The sequence below is a fragment of the Filicampus tigris genome, chromosome 19 (genome assembly GCF_054856515.1).
Source record: "Filicampus tigris isolate MCC_2025a chromosome 19, RoL_Ftig_1.0, whole genome shotgun sequence".
In the NCBI taxonomy this organism is placed as follows: domain Eukaryota; kingdom Metazoa; phylum Chordata; class Actinopteri; order Syngnathiformes; family Syngnathidae; genus Filicampus; species Filicampus tigris.
In genome coordinates this window covers 1,860,821-1,881,643 of record NC_141235.1, presented here as the reverse complement: position 1 = coordinate 1,881,643, position 20,823 = coordinate 1,860,821, and the positions used below count along the sequence as shown (strand labels likewise).

General features: G+C 42.0%; 1 protein-coding gene across 2 annotated transcripts in view; it reads left to right on the top strand.

The window, feature by feature from the left end:
- Nucleotides 1-20,351, top strand: part of LOC147128800 (uncharacterized) — a 31,490-nt gene extending 11,139 nt beyond the window's left edge. The window contains exons 2-10 of one of the 2 annotated variants that reach the window (XM_086016489.1): nucleotides 6,015-6,169; nucleotides 8,645-8,789; nucleotides 9,073-9,279; nucleotides 16,752-16,966; nucleotides 17,306-17,436; nucleotides 17,557-17,684; nucleotides 17,764-17,881; nucleotides 18,212-18,286; nucleotides 19,263-19,406. In XM_086016489.1, coding sequence (XP_085872615.1) covers nucleotides 6,015-6,169; nucleotides 8,645-8,789; nucleotides 9,073-9,279; nucleotides 16,752-16,966; nucleotides 17,306-17,436; nucleotides 17,557-17,684; nucleotides 17,764-17,881; nucleotides 18,212-18,275 — 1,163 coding nt within the window. In that variant the 3' untranslated portion in view covers nucleotides 18,276-18,286; nucleotides 19,263-19,406. Of the gene's footprint in view, nucleotides 1-6,014; nucleotides 6,170-8,644; nucleotides 8,790-9,072; nucleotides 9,280-16,751; nucleotides 16,967-17,305; nucleotides 17,437-17,556; nucleotides 17,685-17,763; nucleotides 17,882-18,211; nucleotides 18,287-19,262 lie in introns of both variants that reach the window. The other variant, XM_086016487.1, reaches the window with a different exon arrangement.
- Nucleotides 20,352-20,823: the final 472 nt, after the last annotated feature.

Sequence of the window (20,823 nt, the reverse complement as noted above, 5' to 3'; positions counted from 1 at the left end):
AAGGACCAAAATTGCATCTTTCCGGCCAAGATGACGCATCCGCGATCTCAGTGATTTCCCCCCTGGACCGTGGGGCGGGGTGGGGGGTGGGGGTCAGGGAGAGGGCGTGCGGGTAGCTCGTCTTTGGATTATCTTCTTCCACTTTTTGAGGGTATTTTTTTTTTTCTTTCCCGCCCTCAACCTTGTTTTTTCTCCCCCCGCCATGCGACGTTTATAAGAGTGAGGAAGAATGTGGCGGCAACATTTTCCAGGCAAGCGGCATGTTTCCTGTTTTCTTTGCTGGATGTCTAATAAAGTCTGGCATGTGGGACGGAACAGGGGGAGAAGGTCGGTCTGGTGTGGGGGGGTGGGGGGGCTTGGTCACCGTGTTGTCATCCCTGCGCGCTAACGCTGAGCGCTCACTTCCTGGGGTAGTAACTTGGCGGGGTAGAGGTGCGCAGAGGCTGTTGACATTCGCTTTTGTTCCGCTTTCCAAAAAAAAAAAAAAAAGAAATGAGGCGTGCGCTCAATTTCTCAGCAGCGGTGTGGCGACCAGCCGGGTGGGGCACAGCGTGGGACAAGCGGCCTTTGTGCGCGACTTTTTTCAGAGGGGGGGGGGGGGGTTGTGACTGCCAACAAAGGACGCTCGCTCACAAACACACACACACACACTCGCCCCCTCCCCGAAAACACATGCGGTGACCTCGCGCTGCCACCGGCTGAGGCGGAGGCTTTTCTCCTTGCAAATGAGTCATTTGCCAGACTGGAGCTACAAACTCTGGCGCAATAAAGGCGGAAACACCACCATGCCATTGTGCGTGTGTGTGTATGTGTGTGTGACCCCTGTGCACATGTGTGTGTTAACACTAAAGCCTCTAGCGCTCACATAGTGGGCCCATAGCCAAGAATGTTCGTGTGTGTGTGTGTGTGTGTGTGTGTGTGTGTGTGTTGTACGGAGAGTTTTGTCCAATGTTGTCAAAGCAACATGTCAAGGCCACTTGTCCTGTGTGAGAAAACGAGCACAGAAATGCAAAACGCAGTCAACTGGAGCTGGGCGACACGGCCGTAAAAATTAAAAAAAATCTCTGAGGTTGTTCACGAACAATCTATATTCTACAATAAGCAAATGCCAATGACATTAATCAAAACAACTTTTGTTTGTTCTCTTCCCATTTCCCCGCATGCCAAAAAGGCTTTAAAACCGTTTTCCCCCCAGGAATTAACTTACAGCAACTTTGAAAATATAATAATGTTTTTTTTTCTTGGGATAGGGAACGAGCCGTTTGAGCTGAGGAAGTCTGCGAGTAATTCACACCTCCGTGAAACTTTTTTTATAATGGTTTTTTTTTTAAAGATGGTCCCAAAGCACTACTTTTATATTAGACCTGGCTCTTGTGGTGTCTTGGGGCTTTCTTTCTTTCTTTTTTTTTTTTTTTCAACTTTCTTTATTGGTTTTCAACCAAGACCAAAGTAGACATCACCAGTTCCATTACAATACAATTGTATGTCATATACCCTGACCTCTCTCCCCCCTCCCTGAACCCACCCACCTCCTAGCCCGAACTAGACATTGCCGGGGAAGGGGGGGGGGCTTTCTTTATTGAACAAATGGCAAAAAAAAAAAAAAACACAACAACTCAAGGTGTCAACTGGTAAACATGAACTAATAACAGCCCTCCATTCGCATGAGGATGCTGTAAATGTTCTTAAAACGACATCATATATTTCTTTTTTTACTTTTTTTTTTTTTTAACCACTTTACCGAGCATCCCCGGCACACAAGGCCGTTAACATAAATGAAAACCGATTCTGTGAGGTATTATCTGTCAATTTCAGTCCACCTGCAACCGGGAGCCAAGCAATCTTCCTAGCTAGCTGCCAGCTCCTTGTTTGACGTTGTTCCCGTGAAGTGAGCGGGTCACGTTTCCGCTTCGGGTGGTCAGTCGCCATCCGCCAACCTCCTCCAAGTCGCTGTTGGCCACCTGCAATCAGCAGCTTGCGGTTGCTAGGCAACCGTCGGCGGCAGATGAAGATAACGCGATGGAGAGCTTGTCTGCTGGTAAATGTGTTTTCCCTCTCCCCTCCCGGTTCGTCTCCGCCCGCCAAACGCCCACCAAGCCCCCCTCCCCCCCCCCCCCCCCCCCTCCCCTCCTCGCAGTGGTAGGAAAAGGCTGGCCACATAATGGAAACTCTGGCCTCATCTGCTGCTGCGTCGGGCTGCCAGATTCTGACTAAGTGTCGCTGGCTCCACCGTGGGCAGCAGCAGCAATCTTCCGAGAGGAGGAGTAGGGTGGAATTGAGGAAAGTCTCATCGTCCATGCTAGTTCGAGACCCCAAATAGCTTCGGTTGCGACCTTTAACCCCTGCAGCCGCTGGCCGCTCGTGAGCTAGCAGCGGTTACGTGAACGCGTAGGGTTCCGAGGCGTTGATTTTTGACTCCTATGCTTTAACGGTCGTCAACTGGAAATTGCGTTACAGTGGAAAGTAACCAGAAAGTTGCCAGCAATCCAGGAAAAGAGTAGACGGCGCCAATACGCACAAATTGTGTCACGCTCACGCTTATTGTGACTGGCCCGTTCCGTTTAGTAATTACACTTCACAAAGCGGTTTGTCTCTTAACGTTCTGTTTTTATGCAGCATCACATATACACTAATAATATATGATGATATAACATTTTGATTGGTTGTTTAGCTACACGGTTATTAGCGTTTCTGCCTTTGCGTCACGTTCGTGTGTGTTGCGCTCCCTTGGCAAGCGCCGCTACGACAGCTGCCGGCGTCTTCTGTGAACACGCGCGCCTCCCGACACACACGCTCGCGCAGAGTGGGGAGGCAACAGTTGAGCAACAAGCGCAGCTCGCGGGAACGCGAGAAGGGAAAATGAGAGTACCCGTCAGGCCTGCGGAGACATTAGATGAATTCAGTGCACATTTGTTGACAGGCGCCGTGTCGTTTTCCCCCTGGGGTTGCGTATCACACCTGCAGCACGAGCTCAGCTTGCGGTGAACATGCCCGGCAAACCAACCCCGCCACCCCACGCACTTTTATTTCTGGCCGCTGCGAGAGAGAGGAAGAGAGCGGTTGTCACTTCACGGCTGAGGGCTTGTCAGCGCGAGTAAAAATGTCTTTTTGGTATTTATTGGCTTCTTTCATGGGCTTTGGCCACAGCGGAATTGGAAGCACGCAGTGACAGCACATTTGTAAAGTAAACGCGGTTAAAGATCCAAAGTGTCGTAAATAAACGGGGCAGCACACAGACTTCGAGGTTCTGCGTTGATGTGGACGCTGTCCAGTGGTTGACCCGTGCAGGTGTCATTCCAGTTTTTGTCCATCAGTCAGCAGACTGAAGTGGGCTTTGCTCCAACGTTTGAAGTGTTACCTAGTGTAGTCCATGACCGCATCATCTGAGACCAAATCAAGACCACGACTGATGTTGACACAAAAGTCAAGACCGAGACTTCTGAAGGCATTGAAACTGTCCAGATTGAATCTTTACGGGGTTAAGACCGACTCCAGACAGAGACTTTAGAGGACTGTTGGAATGTTTAGCAGGTCTCGAGGGCATAAGCCCAATTAGCCATTTATAAAACAACTACTTACTCATTGCGTGTTGGTTTTATCTTTCAAGAAGGCATCCAATGTGAATCAAGTCGATTGAATATGCTGGTCTGGTTTCTTTTCAATCTCTGAAGTTCAGGAATCATACGACATCAGATCTGGGCAGCTTTTCCATCCTCGCCAACGCCCTCGCCCGAGACGCGCCAAGGCAGAAAAGAAGCACGCTCTAACACGCGGCCCTCGCATCTATACTGTCTTCAACATCGAAACAAAATGTGGGCTGGTCTCCTCCCTGGCTGGCCGTGTCTGTAGGGCTGATCCTCCCCAGCTGGTCCCATGGTCAGATCAGGGCATGAACACTTTGAACTGATTACCATATCCGTAAATGTGTCATTGCCATATTGGTTTTTGGTTAACCCGCCGGCTAATGTAAAGCCATTCATATAGATTTTAGATCCTTCAGGACTTATACTTTGACTGAGTGGTTGGGAACTCAAGACCGGTCTTTAAGGACTCAACACCAAGTCAGGACCAAGACTTTGAAGGTTTGAGACAAGTCTTGGTCTTGACTTGGTTGCAACTCCATCGTGCTCTTGGTGTCAACTCTTCAAAGGCTTGGCGCAACCAATTAAGGTCCTGATTGTAAATTTAGTCGACGCCTGGGTCTTGACTTGGCCTCCAAGTCTGTGTCTTGACTTTGTCTCAAAGAGTCACTCGAAGGTTGGTACCCCAACTGTAGTTATTTTTCTAGCCTTGCCAACAAGTGGCTAGACCGAATGACAAATAAGCGACGGATGGCCGAGGCGGGAGTTGGGGGGTCTGGCGGTTGCCGGTGGGGACGGCTGAGGATTGATATATGAGGAAAGGAGCGCCAAGGAAGGAGAACTGAGCAAACGAGAGATGCTATCACGCCGGAGAGAAGCGAGACAGCAAAAGACTGAAAGCCTGCTGCATGATTCATACACTCAAGGATGTTACTTTGCTCTCGGCGAGTTTTTTTTTTTTTTTAAGTACACTTTGTCAAGCTCGAGTTCTGATTTAAAGGAAATCCATGAACTAAATCCTAAAACTAAATGGTTGTAACTTTGAATTTGAAAAGACTATTTTCACTCTACGGGGATTTTAATTGCGCTGGGGGAAAAGTGGACTCGGTTGGGAAATGTCGACCACAACAATAGCTCGTGACAAAATGTTTGCCCCGAAGCCTCACCGACACCAAGGTTGCGACATCGACACAGACGTTTTGAGTAGAATGTCGCATGAACTTTAGCACACTTACAGTAAGTGCTATTTCCAATGGCGTGCAAAGGTCTGTTACCGCCCGGACTGTCGGACTTTGTGGGCGATGTTGCTCAGCGAGGGGTGGAAATACTTCTGATTATTCGATTAGTTATCGGCTCTAAAAAGATTTGATGGTGACAGCATCAAGACTAACGATCAAAGAACCCAGCATTGTAGTTTGTGGTCTGTTTTTGATGGTCCCGCCGTCTCCACCGGCTGCCGACACGAATGTTCGCCCTGATGTCAGTCGTGCCTCACCTGTGTTGACCTCGGACGTGCGAAAGTGTGTCGGGCGAGGCAAGGAAGGCACCCGTCAGTCGTCAGCTGGCTCGCCGCGACCTGCCGCCAGAAATGAATCCAAAGTACAGTTAAAGTGGCAACCAAAGCCGGCCGGTTAAGTGATCACCATGACAACAGGCTGAGAGACGACACCTCCGCTTCTCTCCTCCTCCTCCTCCTCCTCCTCGTCCTCTTCCTCCTGCGCAATGCCGGACCGCTCGCCTACCTGCCTTTCTTCCCTCTGCGTTCTTCATTTTCTCCTCTTTGTCGCCGATGCGTCTCTTGGGAGCGCTTCAGGCTAACGGCCTGCGTTATGAGTGTTTGTTTTCATGCTCGTTTCACACTCATGTGGTGTCCCCCCCCCCCCCTTTATTTTCGCTTAACAGTGGACCTACACTTACTGTCCTAACGGTTGAAGCGTAGTGACATTTCATAGAATCAATTGAGCTGGCAACTGTCCTTGATCTTGCCAAATAGTGAGCTTGCAATTACTGTCGTTTGAAATGCTGACATTTAAAAGAATTGATAAAACTATCAAAAAGTCTCTCTTATCTCGCCAAATAGTGAGCCTACATTAACTGTAGAGAACGTTTGAATTCTTGTGACATTTAACAGAATCGATGATGATGATCAAGTGTCTTTCAGCTTGTCAAATAAGGGGCCTACACTTTGTCAAATTGCTTAAACTAGTGAGTCTCAACATGTTGTCGAAAATGATTCGTTGAAACATTTGACAGAATCAAACGAACCATTGCCTTTGCGCTGAGTAGGGCGCTTGAAAAAAAAACAAAAAAAAAAACGTGTCTTAGATCTAGCCAAATAGTGAGTCTATAAGTTGTATTGTCAAGATGTTTGAATTGTAATGAAAATGTTGGCATCAAACCTAAGATGTTGGCCTTCCTTGGACCGTCCTGCAGGTATCCGGCCCCAGATAATGAACGGGCCCATGCACCCGCGGCCGTTGGTGGCGCTGCTGGACGGGCGCGACTGCACGGTGGAGATGCCCATCCTCAAAGACCTGGCCACCGTCGCCTTCTGCGATGCGCAGTCCACGCAGGAGATTCACGAGAAGGTATCACATCTGTGTGTCTTTGATCCTACTGGTGAAAACTCCAAAAATGTTTATTCATGATTTCGGTATTTCTGCACCGCCATTATTTTTACAGCATATCAACATTTTTTTTAAATGTAAAATTTGAAGAAGAAAACAAAAATAGTAAAATTACGAGAAAAAAATAAATTACATTGCAGTCATCCTAATAACATTAGAAACAGTCAGAATGTTATGAGAATTTACAGGATTTTTTTTTCCTTCAATGTTATGGGGAAAAAAAAAGTCAATTCATTTCTTTTTTCTTACCAATAAAAGAGGTGTTAATGGTTTAAGATGTTAGCTGATTTATTAAAAACTTACTAAAAGATAACTTCGGGGGGGAAATAGTCTTAAAGTTTATTAGAATTGAGTCATAATAATATTTGACAAAGTCATAATGTTACGAGAATATGTAATACAGTATTAAAAGAATAAATTTATATTTTTCTTTTTTTCAATACGATGATTTTGTCATCTTAGTGTGATCTTGCAAACCCAAGATGGAAAATGTTAAAATAAAAAACATGTTTTTTAATGTTTTAAAAAAATGACATCTGATTTATTTATTAACCTATTGGCGCAAAGGTTATCTACAATATGTTAATACTATGAGAAGTAATTGCCATAAGATTAGGTGAATAGAATCATAGTCATAAAGAATAAAGTTGTAAAAATTATAGCAGTAAATTCATAAGATTACAACAGTGTAAATTTTTTTTTTTTTTTTTTAAATAATTATTTGTTCCCCAGAATAAAGTCAGAAATAACATAAATGCAAAGTATAACGTGGCCAGATCATCATTTCAAATTAAAACATTTTTTTTGTCACGCTACAAATTTCTTTCCTCGTTATGATTTTGTGCTTGCGATGTGACCATTTTTCCCTCTTGATCTCCTGGCTTTATTCCCGTCATTTTACACTTTGTCCCCCCCACCGAAAATCATATTCTGTAAATTCCGACTTGATCCTGGTCGTATCATTTTGATGTCTTATATGCTGTATCTTCACTGCATTTCCTTTCAACTCACCCTGAAGTGAGTTATATGAGCCTGCAAGTCTAGTAGCCCGCTTGTGCTTTAATGTTGCCGGGGAAGCTTCGGTGGCGTTGTTTTATTGGAGCGCGGTGTGCAGCGGGGGTGCGCCATAATTACTCTGGCTTGTGGAGAGGAGGCTGTTTTATTGCTGCAAAAGCAACACACGGCCTCTTAGATGGCTGGTAGCTGCTATCTGTTGCTGCATCTTGCAGACGGCGCTACGTTGTTGTTATTTTCTCCATTAAAGCGGGATACGTATTAAAAACAAAACAGCAAGCCGAGGAAAGCATTTGCATGGAGATCAATTCAATCAAAAGACCCAAAGACCTTTGTGTTGTTTTTTTGCGCCGTCTTATCAGGGAAAACATGGTCTGTAATGTTCACCTCAGCAGTGGGCCGTAATAAGCGGAGATAGCCAGAGGGGGCGGGGCGGTGGCGACTGGAAATGTCTTCTTCGCATGGGCCCATACGTTAACGTGCACATTTGGACAGGTTGCTGATAAAGAAAATCTCCAGAAAGGTTGGTGAAAACCTAACACAAGGTTACTACTGTACAAAGGGTGTGAGTGGAACGTCATGGAGAAGGAGTCAAATGATACATTTTGTGCTTCTCTGACTCACAAATCAGCGCAAAGTTATTTTAAAACGAATAAGGCATTTTTGGGGGGGAGGGGGATTACGTCATCACATGAGGACACACAGACACAATATTTACAGATCCGGAAAGCCCACATCAATACCTTTAATTTGAGGCGTAACCTGATGTGTTTTTTTTTTTTTTTTGCAATTAGAATTTTGATCATCGGGAAATAATAGAGTAAATGTTTTCACATTGAACAATATTGAGACTCCTTTGCTCTAGACTGTTACGCTTGAGAAATGTAAAGCTCTGAAACCTAAGAGCAGATATGCGAGCTGATCAAATAAGCAGGAATAAAAAAATACAAATATTTATGGTCATCATTGCATCATCAAATGTGGGTATACTGACAACATATTTAAAGATCTGGAAAGGCCACGTCAAGACCTTTAATTTGAGGTGTGACTCGATGTGCTTTGTTGCCGTAGACATACAGTACATTATGCCTCTTACTGAAGAGTGACTGAGCAATTGTGACTGACTTCTTCATGTGTATCTGCACGTATATGCATGTCTGTATTATACTGCCCCCATGTGGCCAAGGCGTGCACACCATAAATAGCAGCACAAGTGAAGTGAAGCAACAAAAAAAATGAGGCCAAAACTGTTTGTATTCTTTATGTTCTATTTAATTATGTTTTTATAAAGTATAATATGTACTGCTAATCAGGAGAAAGCTAATTGGCATTTGGGCGGCATGTTGAATTCCCATGCGGAGCAGCAGGTCACCCTCTACCTCGAACACTCTCATCAGGCCTCGGGTCTTGTTTGGTGGGCAGGTGCTGAACGAGGCGGTGGGGGCCATGATGTACCACACCATCACCCTGACCAGGGAGGACCTGGAGAAGTTCAAAGCGTTGCGCATCATCATCCGCATCGGCAGTGGATATGACAACATTGACATTAAAGCCGCCGGAGAGCTCGGTAGGTATGAATCGCCACGGGATTACTAATCGTCAAACAAAGTGATAAACCACTGGAAAAAAAATTGCAAAAGCTGAAGAGTCAAAATAGACATGACAAATACAAGATGTGAAAAAAAAAGAATTTTTGGACAAAAACACAATGAAAATATGTTAGTATGCTAAATATTTTAAGAAAAGGCAGACATTTTGTTTGAAAAATCTCAAAATATTGGGAAAAATGCCCAATTCCAAATCAACAAAAAAAAAAAATTCTCTTTTGGGGTCACGGTAACCAATAACAGGCATCGCCGTGTGCAACATCCCGTCGGCGGCCGTGGAGGAGACGGCCGACTCCACTCTGTGCCACGTGCTCAACCTGTACCGGCGGAACACGTGGCTCTACCAGGCTCTCCGGGAGGGCACGCGGGTCCAGAGCGTGGAGCAGATCCGGGAGGTGGCATCCGGCGCCGCGCGCATTCGCGGAGAAACCTTGGGCCTCATTGGATTTGGTGAGTGAACGTGCCGCCAAAGCACCGCCATTTGTTGCCAAAGCAAAAAAGATAAATAAATGAAATAAAATTGGTTGAACGACAGCTTGTTTGTGGAAAAGCAAAGAAACCCTCACCTAAACCGATCTTGAAATCCTACCCCTACTTTGACACTCTACCTTGAAACCCAAGCCTTAGTTTAAAACCCTACTTTGAAAACCTAATCCTAGTTTTAAACCTCACTTCCAAAACCAGGGTTAGCCTGGTTTTAAACCCTACTTTGAAACACCAACCATAGTTTGAAACCCTCCTTTAACAGCCTTACACTAGTTTAAAACTACTTTGAAACACTAACCCTAGTTTAAAACCCTACTTTGAAACCCTAACATTAGTTTAAAACCCTACTTTGAAACCCTAACATGAGTTTAAAATCCTACCTTGAAACCTGAACCCTAGTTTGAAACACCACTTTGAAATCATAAGTCCAGTTAAAAACCCTACTTATTCTAGTTTTGAACCCTACTTTGAAACACTAACCCTAGTTTAAAAGCCTAAAAAAACGCCTCAACTATACACTGCCCTTTTCTTTTTTTTCAACGCTTTAATTATTCATGGTCATATTACCTTACCTACCTATTTTTTCGAAAATAAGGTAAGGGTATATAACCTTACATCATTTTTGGAAAAAAAGTTAAGGGTATACCCTTACCTCGTTTCTCGAAAAAAACGCCTTACTTTACCCTGACTTAGTTTTTTGAAGAAAAAAAAACGCCTTACTATACCTTTACCACTTTTTTAGAAAAAAACGCCTGACTAGATATACACTTACCTCATTTTTCAAAAAAAAAGGTAAGGGTATACCCTTACCTGGTTTTATGTACTAACCTAATTTTTCGGAAAAAAAACCCCGCCTTACTCTACCCTTGCCTCGTTTTTCAAATAAAAACGCCTTACTATACCCTTACCACATTTAAAAAAAAAACCGCCTTACTATACCCTTACCACTTTTTTCGAAAAAAGCGCCTGATTATAAATACCCTTACCTCGTTTTATACGCTTACATAATTTTTCGAGAAAAAAAAATGCCTTACTCTACCCTTGCATCGTTTTTCAAATAAAAACGCCTTACTATACCCTTACCACGTTTTTTAGAAAAAAAACACCTTACCACATTTTTCGCAAAAAACGCCTGACTACCCTTACCTGGTATTTCGAAAAAAAGGCACGTATAAAAAGGTAAGGGTATATACCCTTACCTCGTTTAATACGCTTACATAATTTTTTGAAAAAAAAAACGCCTTACTCTACCCTTGCCTCGTTTTTCAAATAAAAACGCCTTAACATACCCTTACCACTTTTTTTCGAAAAAAACGCCTGACTATACCCTTACCTCGTTTTTCGAAAAAAAGGTAAGGGTATACCCTTACCTCGTTTTATTCGCTTAGATAATTTTTCGGAAAAAAAACGCCTTACTCTACCCTTACCACTTTTTTTTAGAAAAAAACGCCTTACGATACCCTTACCTCGTTTTTCCCCCCAAAAAACCCTTACGATACCCTTACCTTGTTTTTTGAAAAAAAGGCAAGGGTATACCCTGACCACTTTTTTCGGAAAAAAAACGCCTTACTATACCCTGACCACATTTTTCGAAAAAAAACGCCTTACTCTATCCTTGCCTCGTTTTTCAAATAAAAACGCCTTAACATACTCTTACCACGTTTTTTTGAAAAAAAAAAACGCCTTACTATACCCTTACCGCGTTTTTTCTTAAAAAAATGCCTGACTATACCCTTACCTCGTTTTTCGAAAAAAAAGGCAAGGGTATACCCTGACCTCGTTTTATACGCTTACATAATTTTTCGAAAAAAACCCGCCTTACTCTATCCTTGCCTCGTTTTTCAAATAAAAACGACTTACTATATACCCTTACCACTTTTTTTCGAAAAAAAGGCTTTACGATACCCTTACTTCGTTTTTCGAAAAAAAAGGCCTTACGATACCCTTACTTCGTTTTTCGAAAAAAAACGCCTTACCATACCCTTACCGCGTTTTTTCGAAAAAAACGCCTGACTATGCCCTTACCACTTTTTTTTCGAAAAAAACGCCTGACTATACCCTTACCTTGTTTTTCGAAAAAAAGGTAAGGGTATACCCTTACCTCGTTTTATACGCTTACATAATTTTTCAAAAATAACCCGCCTTACTCTATCCTTGCCTCGTTTTTCAAATAAAAACGCCTTACTATATACCCTTACCACTTTTTTTCGAAAAAAAGGCCTTACTCTACCCTTACCACTTTTTTCGAAAAAAAAAAGGCCTTACGATACCCTTACTTCGTTTTTCGAAAAAAACCGCCTTACCATACCCTTACCGCGTTTTTTCGAAAAAAAACGCCTGACTATACCCTTACCACTTTTTTTTCGAAAAAAACGCCTGACTATACCCTTACCTCGTTTTTCGGAAAAAAGGCAAGGGTATACCCTTACCACGTTTTTCCGACAAAAACGCCTTACTATACCCTTACCACTTTTTAAACAAAAAACGCCTTACTATACCCTTACCACGTTTTTCCGACAAAAATGCGTTACTATACCCTTACCACGTTTTTTCGAAAAAAAACGCCTGACTATACCCTTACCACTTTTTTCGAAAAAAAAAAACCGCCTTCCTATCCCCTTACCACTTTTTTAGAAAAAAACGCCTTACTATACCCTTACCATTTTTTTTTTCGAAAAAAACGCCTTACGATACCCTTACCTCGTTTTTCCGAAAAAAAAACGCCTTACTATACTCTTAACACTTTTTTCGGAAAAAAAAAACGCCTTACTATACCTTTACCGCGTTTTTTCGAAAAAAAAAACGCCTGACTATACCCTTACCACTTTTTTTTCGAAAAAAACGCCTGACTATACCCTTACCTTGTTTTTCGAAAAAAAGGTAAGGGTATACCCTTACCTCGTTTTATACGCTTACATAATTTTTCGAAAATAACCCGCCTTACTCTATCCTTGCCTCGTTTTTCAAATAAAAACGCCTTACTATATACCCTTACCACTTTTTTTCGAAAAAAAGGCCTTACTCTACCCTTACCACTTTTTTCGAAAAAAAAAAGGCCTTACGATACCCTTACTTCGTTTTTCGAAAAAAAACGCCTTACCATACCCTTACCGCGTTTTTTCGAAAAAAACGCCTGACTATACCCTTACCACTTTTTTTTTCGAAAAAAACGCCTGACTATACCCTTACCTCGTTTTTCGGAAAAAAGGCAAGGGTATACCCTTACCACGTTTTTCCGACAAAAACGCCTTACTATACCCTTACCACTTTTTAAACAAAAAACGCCTTACTATACCCTTACCACGTTTTTCCGACAAAAATGCGTTACTATACCCTTACCACGTTTTTTCGAAAAAAAACGCCTGACTATACCCTTACCACTTTTTTCGAAAAAAAAAACCGCCTTCCTATCCCCTTACCACTTTTTTCGAAAAAACCGCCTTACTATACCCTTACCATTTTTTTTTTCGAAAAAAACGCCTTACGATACCCTTACCTCGTTTTTCCGAAAAAAAAACGCCTTACTATACTCTTAACACTTTTTTCGGAAAAAAAAAAAACGCCTTACTATACCTTTACCGCGTTTTTTCGAAAAAAAAAACGCCTGACTATACCCTTACCACTTTTTTCGAAAAAAAAAAACCGCCTTCCTATCCCCTTACCTCGTTTTTCGAAAAAAAGGCAAGGGTATACACTTACCACGTTTTTCCGACAAAAATGCCTTACTATACCCTTGCCAGTTTTTTTTAAAAAAATAAACGCCTTACTATACCCTTACCACGTTTTTCCGACAAAAACGCCTTACTATATAAACCCTTACCACTTTTTTTGAAAATAAACGCCTTACTATACCCTTACCACTTTTTTTCGAAAAAAAGGCAAGGGTATACCCTTACCACGTTTTTCCGACAAAAACGGCTTACTATACCCTTACCACTTTTTAAACAAAAAATAAAACGCCTTAGTGTACCCTTACCACGTTTTTTCGAAAAAAACGCCTGACTATATACCCTTACCTCGCTTTTCCGAAAAAAAACGCCTTACTATACCCTTACCACTTTTTTCGAAAAAAAACGCCTTACTATACCCTTACCACTTTTTTCGAAAAAAAAAAATGCCTTAGTATACCCTTACCACGTTTTTCTGACAAAAACGGCTTACTATATATACCCTTACCACGTTTTTCGAAAAAAGCGCCTAACTACCCTTACCACTTTTTTCGAAAAAAAACGCCTTACTATACCCTTACCTCGTTTTTTGAAAAAAAAGGCAAGGCCGTTTTATACGCTCACATAATTTTAAAAAAACAAAAAAAAACGCCTTACTCTACCCTTGCCTCGTTTTTCGAAAAAACGCCTTACTACTTTTAAAAAAAAAAATAGCCTTACTACCTCGTTTTTCAAATAAAAACGCCTTATGATACCCTTACCTCGTTTTTGAAAGTCACTAATTGCACCGAGTTACTGCGGGGTTTGAACCGTGGACCTCAGTAGAACAATGCGGAATTCTTTCCTCTCAACCAGCGAGCAGCTGATGGGAACTGAGTCTCCTCGTCCTTTTCTCTTCAAAGGTCATGAGCTGTCAGCTTGCCAAAGACATGTTTGCAAGAAGTGTCACTGTCATTTCCACTGTGGTTGAGTGGTCAAAGACGCAGAGTGGTACATCCTTGAACCCTGGTTCAAATCCCCATGCTGACAAAGTTGGAACAGTGTTTGTTTTTTTTATTACACAAAGTAATTACCAGTTTTTAAAAACAGCCTTACTAAACATGCCACTACGCCACAATGGACTTTCAATTCCATATTTTTTACAATGTCCTTTTTATACCATAATGCACCTTTACACAATGTTCTTTCTTATTCCACAGTTCAGCTTTACACAATAGTCTTTATTTAATCAAGAAATTTTCCACACTAGCCTTTTTATTCAAATAAGGTTGAATGTCTTGAGCTCTCAGCTTGCCAGTCAAGTTTGCAATGAGAGCCACTGTCATTTCCACTGTGGTCAGCAGAGTGGTACATCCTTGCACCCTGGTTCAAATCCCCGTGCCTACAAAATAGAAACAATGTTTACTTTTTTGAAACAAAAAAAAGTTGTGCAAAGTAATGATCAGTTATGAGAAAACTCCTTATGGTCATTTTTTTCACAAAAACACCTTACTATACCCCTACTATGCATAGTCGTTTTTTACCTCATTTTTCGAAAAAAAAAAATAAAAAAATACACCTTACTACCCTTATCCCGTTTTTCGAAAAAAAAAGGTAAGGGTATACCCTTACCTCATTTTTGAAAAAAATGTACTTCGATTTTTGAAAAAAACAAAACACCTTACCCTTACCTCGTTTAAAAAAAAAAAAAAAAAAAAATACAAAAAAAAGTAAGGGTATACCCTTACCTCGTTTTTTGAAAAAAAAAAAATACCTGACTATACCCATACCTCGTTTTTAAAAAAAAAAAAAAAAAAAAAAAAAAAGTTAAGGGTATACCCTTACCTCGATTTTTTGAAAAAAAAAAAAAAAAACTGACTATACCCTTACCTCGTTTTTAAAAAAAAAAAAAAAAAAGTAAGGGTGTACCCTTACATGGTTTTTCAAAAAAATAATACCTTACTATACCCTTACCTCGTTTTTAAAAAAATAAATAAATAAAATAAAAAAGTAAGGGTATACCCTTACCTCGATTTTTTGAAAAAAAAAGAAATAAATAAAAATAACTGACTATACCCTTACCTCGATTTTTTTGAAAAAAAAAAAAAAAAGACCTTACTATATGCCCTTACCTCATTTAAAAAAAAAAAAAAAGGTAAGGGTATACCCTTACCTCGTTTTTCGAAAAAAAAAATACCTGACTATACCCTTACCTCGTTTTTAAAAAAAAAAAAAAAAAAAAAAAGTAAGGGTGTACTCTTACATGGTTTTTCAAAATAATAATACCTTACTATACCCTTACCTCGTTTTTAAAAAAATAAAAAAAATTAAAAAATGAATAAAAAAGTAAGGGTATACCCTTACCTCGATTTTTTGAAAAAATAAAAAATAAATAAAAATAACTGACTATACCCTTACCTCGTTTAAAAAAAAAAAAAAATTAAGTAAGGGTATATATATACCCTTATCTCGATTTTTTTGAAAAAAAAAAAAAAAAAAAAAAAGACCTTACTATATACCCTTACCTGATTTAAAAAAAAAAAAAAAAGGTAAGGGTATACCCTTACCTCGTTTTTCGAAAAAAAAAATACCTGACTATACCCTTACCTCGTTTTAAAAAAAATAAATAAAAAAATACAAAAAATAGTAAGGGTATACCCTTACTTCGTTTTTAGAAAAAAAAAATACCTAACTATACCCTTACCTCGTTTTCTTAAAAAAAAAAAAAAATAAATAAAAAAAAAATACAAAAAAAAGGAAGGGTATACCCTTACCTCGTTTTTCGGAGAAAAAAAATACCTTACTATACTCTTACCTCGTTTGAAAAAAAAAAATTAATTAAAAAAATTAATTTAAAAAAATAAAACAAAAAAAAGGTTAGGGTGTACCCTTACCTCGATTTTTGAAAAAAAGTAAGAAAAAAAACAAAACGGGTATATATACCCTTACCTCGATTTTTTTGAAAAAAAAAAAAAAAAAAGAAAAAAGACCTTACTATATACCCTCACCTCATTTAAAAAAAAAAGGTAATGGTATACCCTTACCTCGTTTTTAAAAAAAAAGAAATAAATAAATAAGTAAATAAATACAAAAGTAAGGGTATACCCTTACCTCAATTTTTTGAAAAAAAAATAACTGACTATACCCTTACCTCGTTTTAAAAAAAACAAAAAAAAAAAAGTAAGGGTATACCCTTACCTCGTTTTTCGGAGAAAAAAAATACCTTTCTATACCCTTACCTCGTTTTTTGAAAAAAAAATAATAATAAAAAAAATAAATGACTATACCCTTACCTCGTTTAAAAAAAAAAAAAAAAAAAAAGTAAGGGTATATATATACCCTTACCTCAATTTTTTTGAAAAAAAAAAATAAAAAAAAAAGACCTTACTATATACCCTTACCTGATTTAAAAAAAAAAAAAAAAAAGGTAAGGGTATCCCTTACCTCGTTTTTCGAAAAAAAAAAATACCTGACTATACCCTTACCTCGTTTTTCGAAAAAAACACGCCCTACTATACCCTTCCCTATTGTTTTAATAAAACGCCTTAACCTTGCCTCCTTTTTCGAAACTTCTTTTTAACTTTACCCCTAATCGAAAACACTACTCTCAACCCCTAATCCTAGTTTGTCGCCCAATTTTGAAACCTAAGGCCAGTCTGAAACCTTGCTTTGAAAGCCTAACCCCCAGCTAACGAGCGTCACTGCTGCCGTCGAACGGCCCCCCCCGATGGCCAAGCGAGCCGTACCCCCCTAACCCGCCGGCGTTGTCTCCCCGGCTGTCGTCGCCAGGTCGCTCGGGGCAGGCGGTGGCGGTGCGGGCGAAGGTGTTCGGCTTCAACGTGCTCTTCTACGACCCGTACCTGCAGGACGGGCTGGAGCGCTCGCTGGGCGTGCAGCGCGTCTACACGCTGCAGGACCTGCTGTACCAGAGCGACTGCGTCTCCCTGCACTGCAACCTCAACGAGCACAACCACCACCTCATCAACGACTTCACCATCAAACAGGTGCGCACCTCACACCACTTCGCACTCGCTTGCGCCCCCCCCCCCCCCCCCCTCTTGAGCTGCATTATTGCGCAAGCTTCAACACAAAAATGGTCTCACATTTTCTAACCCCTTATTTTGGTCTATTTTCTTACACATGTTTGCTTACCACTCAGCAATTGTTTTCACATATTTTCTATGATTTTTCGAACATATTTGTCATAATACTGTACCTTCACGTCAAGGATCTTTGAACATGGTAGGAGCACGCTGCCACCTGCTGCAGAGTCGGGGGAACTGCATGACAAGTGGAAATGCTTCTTACGCAATACTTGTCCTTTTGTGTGTGCGCGCGCGCAGATGCGTCAGGGAGCGTTCCTGGTGAACACAGCCCGGGGCGGCCTGGTGGACGAGAAGGCCCTGGCCCAGGCCCTGAAGGAGGGACGGATACGCGGGGCTGCCTTGGACGTCCATGAGACCGAGCCCTTTAGGTCTGTCTCGCGGGGACGAAAACAAAACAAAAAAAACCAGTCAAGTTAGAAATAAATGTATGCGTATTGTGTGGCGACGTAAAGAAAATGCTCTCAACTATGTCAAATATTTGTGTCCAGCTTTGCTCAAGGTCCCCTGAAAGACGCGCCCAACCTGATCTGCACGCCTCACACGGCCTGGTACAGCGAGCAGGCGTCCCTGGAGATGAGGGAAGCCGCCGCCACGGAGATCCGAAGGGCCATCACGGGTGGGTGGCGCCCGCCCGAGCGCGTTGCCGGGCAGCCGGCGGGCAACCAATGTCTTCTTTTGCTTGTGCCGCGCGACAGGCCGCATCCCGGACAGCTTACGAAACTGCGTCAACAAGGAGTTCTTTGTCACCACGGCGCCCTGGGCCGTGATGGACCAGCCGGCCGTTCACCCCGAACTCAACGGCGCCGCCTACAGGTGACCTCACGAAAATGCAACAGCTCATTCACCATTACGCAGGAGAAACAAAGTTGCAGTGAATTCAGCATTTTAAATGGAGAACAATACGATAGATGAATGTTTCACTTGAGAAATCTCTACAAATGGGAGTTTCATCTTAAACGCTGTCCAACCAAGAAGCACGCGTCTCCACAAAAATGAGCAAATGTGGCGATGCATGCGTTTGACATTATATACAGAAACGTACGTGGAATGCTGTGTGGCGTGTGAGGACGATGCCGGCACGCCAGTGCGTTGTGGTCATGTCCACATTGTTGTTGTTGTTGTTGTTGTTGTCGTTCCACGCAGCCACGTCAACCAAACGCTGCCGGCCGCCACTGCCGGCGTTCCCCAAGACAAAATAAATGCCTAGATGGGGAGCAGGTAAATGCACTGCGAGTTGATACTAGACCGCCACCCACCTGTGCGTGCGCTCCCCCTTCACAAACCCTTCAACCCCCCCTAGTGGACATATGGGTCATTCCAAAATTGGAGGACAGTTCAAACATTAGTCGGGTTTACGTGGAGACTTTTTGGTCGTTGGGAATGAAGCTCTCCGGTCACCTGTTGACATGCGGCGTGATCTATTCCAACCGTCCGTTTGGTGCTCCGCCCCGTTCATCACATCAGCCGTGTTACAACCGCGTGACACGCCTCCGGAGAGCCGTTGTAAACGTCACGCGGTCGATCGAGATGGGAGTTCGTTCATCTGATTGGCGCAGCAATCGCTATTGTTTTCACACTTAACGCACAAAACAAGTTAGCAGTACTTTGAAACAAGGATTACTGGCAATTTCAGACAGGAAATGTCCTCCCCAATTGTGGAATGAACATATAAAAAAACTCAAGTTTGACAGTAAAGCATGACGGCTGCAGTCACGCTCAGTGTTTTTCTGCTTTGTTATTTTGGGGTTGTCAGACGTTCGAGTGAGTTTTTTTGTCCTTCGTCCCGCTAGGCTCCACCGGAGTTTGCTCTCAATTATTTTCAAACCACTCTTGCACTTCTGTGTCATCACCCACACACTTTAAATCCAACCATTTGAAGAATGAAAAAGAAACATTCATAAAACATTGCAATAATTTGAATTCATTTCAATGTGTTCAAATTCAAATTTGAATGAAAATGGATTGATTCAAATTTATAGTTACTCAACCACTTTCTAAATTTTACTTTAAATGACTTAAGCCAATGATAAAAGCACATTTTGGCTAAATTGTACTCGTGAAAAAACTCTTCTTAAAAACCAATTTGCGATACATGTGGACAGCCAGTAGAGGGAAACCTTGCCTCGCCAGGCTTTTTGTTCATTTCAATTGTGCAGTTTTGGGAAGTAACTTGTTTTGCTCCGCCTTCCACCAGATACCCGCCAGGCGTGGTGGGCGTGGCGCCGGGCGGCCTCCCCGGGACGTTAGAGGGCATGGTGCCCGGCGGGCTGCCCATCGCCCACACCCTGCCCTCCGGTACTCACCCCTCGCAGGCCCCGTCGCCCAACCAGCCTTCCAAACACGGCGAGCCCAGAGAACACCTCACCGAGCAATAGCGGCCAGAAGGGACCGCCGGGCCCTCCTCCCCCCTCCCCTCTCCATCTATGGCCCCTCACCACATCCACCCTCTACTTCAACCGGGACCAAGAGACAGTGCCCCCATTCCCAGAGGTTCCGGTGGAATTTGTACTTTTACCGTCTTTGTAATTTTTTTTTTTTTTTTGGAGGGGAGTTTGGCACCCACCACTGCAGACTTGATTTTGGAAACCCCCACCCTTTTTGTCCTCTATCCCTGAGCCGCCGCCCTTTGACCCTGCCATCTTCTGTAACTAATGTGTGTTGTTTAGGCCCCCACTCCGCATTATTGTAAACATTTAAAAAATAATATCTACTAAAAAGGAAAGAAATTGAGCTAAAATAGTAATTAGCAGGTGCAACAATGGAAAAAAAAAAACAATGTGCACTTGATTGTTGATTAATTCCAATGTTCCTCCAGCGTGATAAGGAAAGGGTGACGGCAAACTTAACAACTCAGGAATTCCCTGCCCTTTTTTTTTTTTTTTTTTTTGCTGTTTTGTCCATGGATTCAAGAAAAACTGAAAAAAAAAACCAAGTCACATCTCCAGTGTTTGATGAATTTGGCAGAGTCTTGTTAGATTGCTATCGATTAGTTGGATGTTCCTCTAAGCATCGTCCCGTGTGCTCCACTTCCTCCTTCCCCTTCTTCTACTATTTTCTTTGTTGAGGCTCATCCTGTACTCTTGTCAAAAGCAATAGCAGAAAACTCCTGTCCGTAGTGTGGCGATGATCATAGCAGAGCGAGGCAGCCCCCCAGCAAGTATGCTTTTGTTTTTAGCGTGAGTATTTGTATTTGTTTCTTGTATCAGGTGAACATTTAGCATTCAGTGCAGTTCCAATAAAAATAAATAAATAAAAAAAATTCAATAAAAAATATTCTGAAACATCTTGTTTCCGAGTTGTGGGGTTTCATTTCGGTTGCCACAGGAGGGCACCAAAGTGTTTGAGGATGTAAAAACATCCTTTTTTTTTTTGGTTTTTGTTTTGTTCTTCCTCGTGGAAGAAACATTCACGGTCGGATGATGCCGTTTTAAGTGCGTTATTATGTTAAAGGCGCTACCAGCAACACGGCGGCAATGTCGGCACGCAACTTGGGGACTTTTATCCACGTACCTTTCCCCATCGGCGATTTTAACAGGAACAGTCAAAATGTTCCCAAACATGAGACCGCAGTACACGGGGGGGGTGGGGACCTTCGGGCTCTGGCTTGTTTGCGTATGCCATAATAATGACATTTATCCATGCATTTATGAATAATAAAAACTGTTCAGAAACATAAGTACGCAAGTGGACCGAACCGAAACATTGCCGTACCGAAATGTATTAATACATCCACGTATGCCGTTACGCCCCTAATC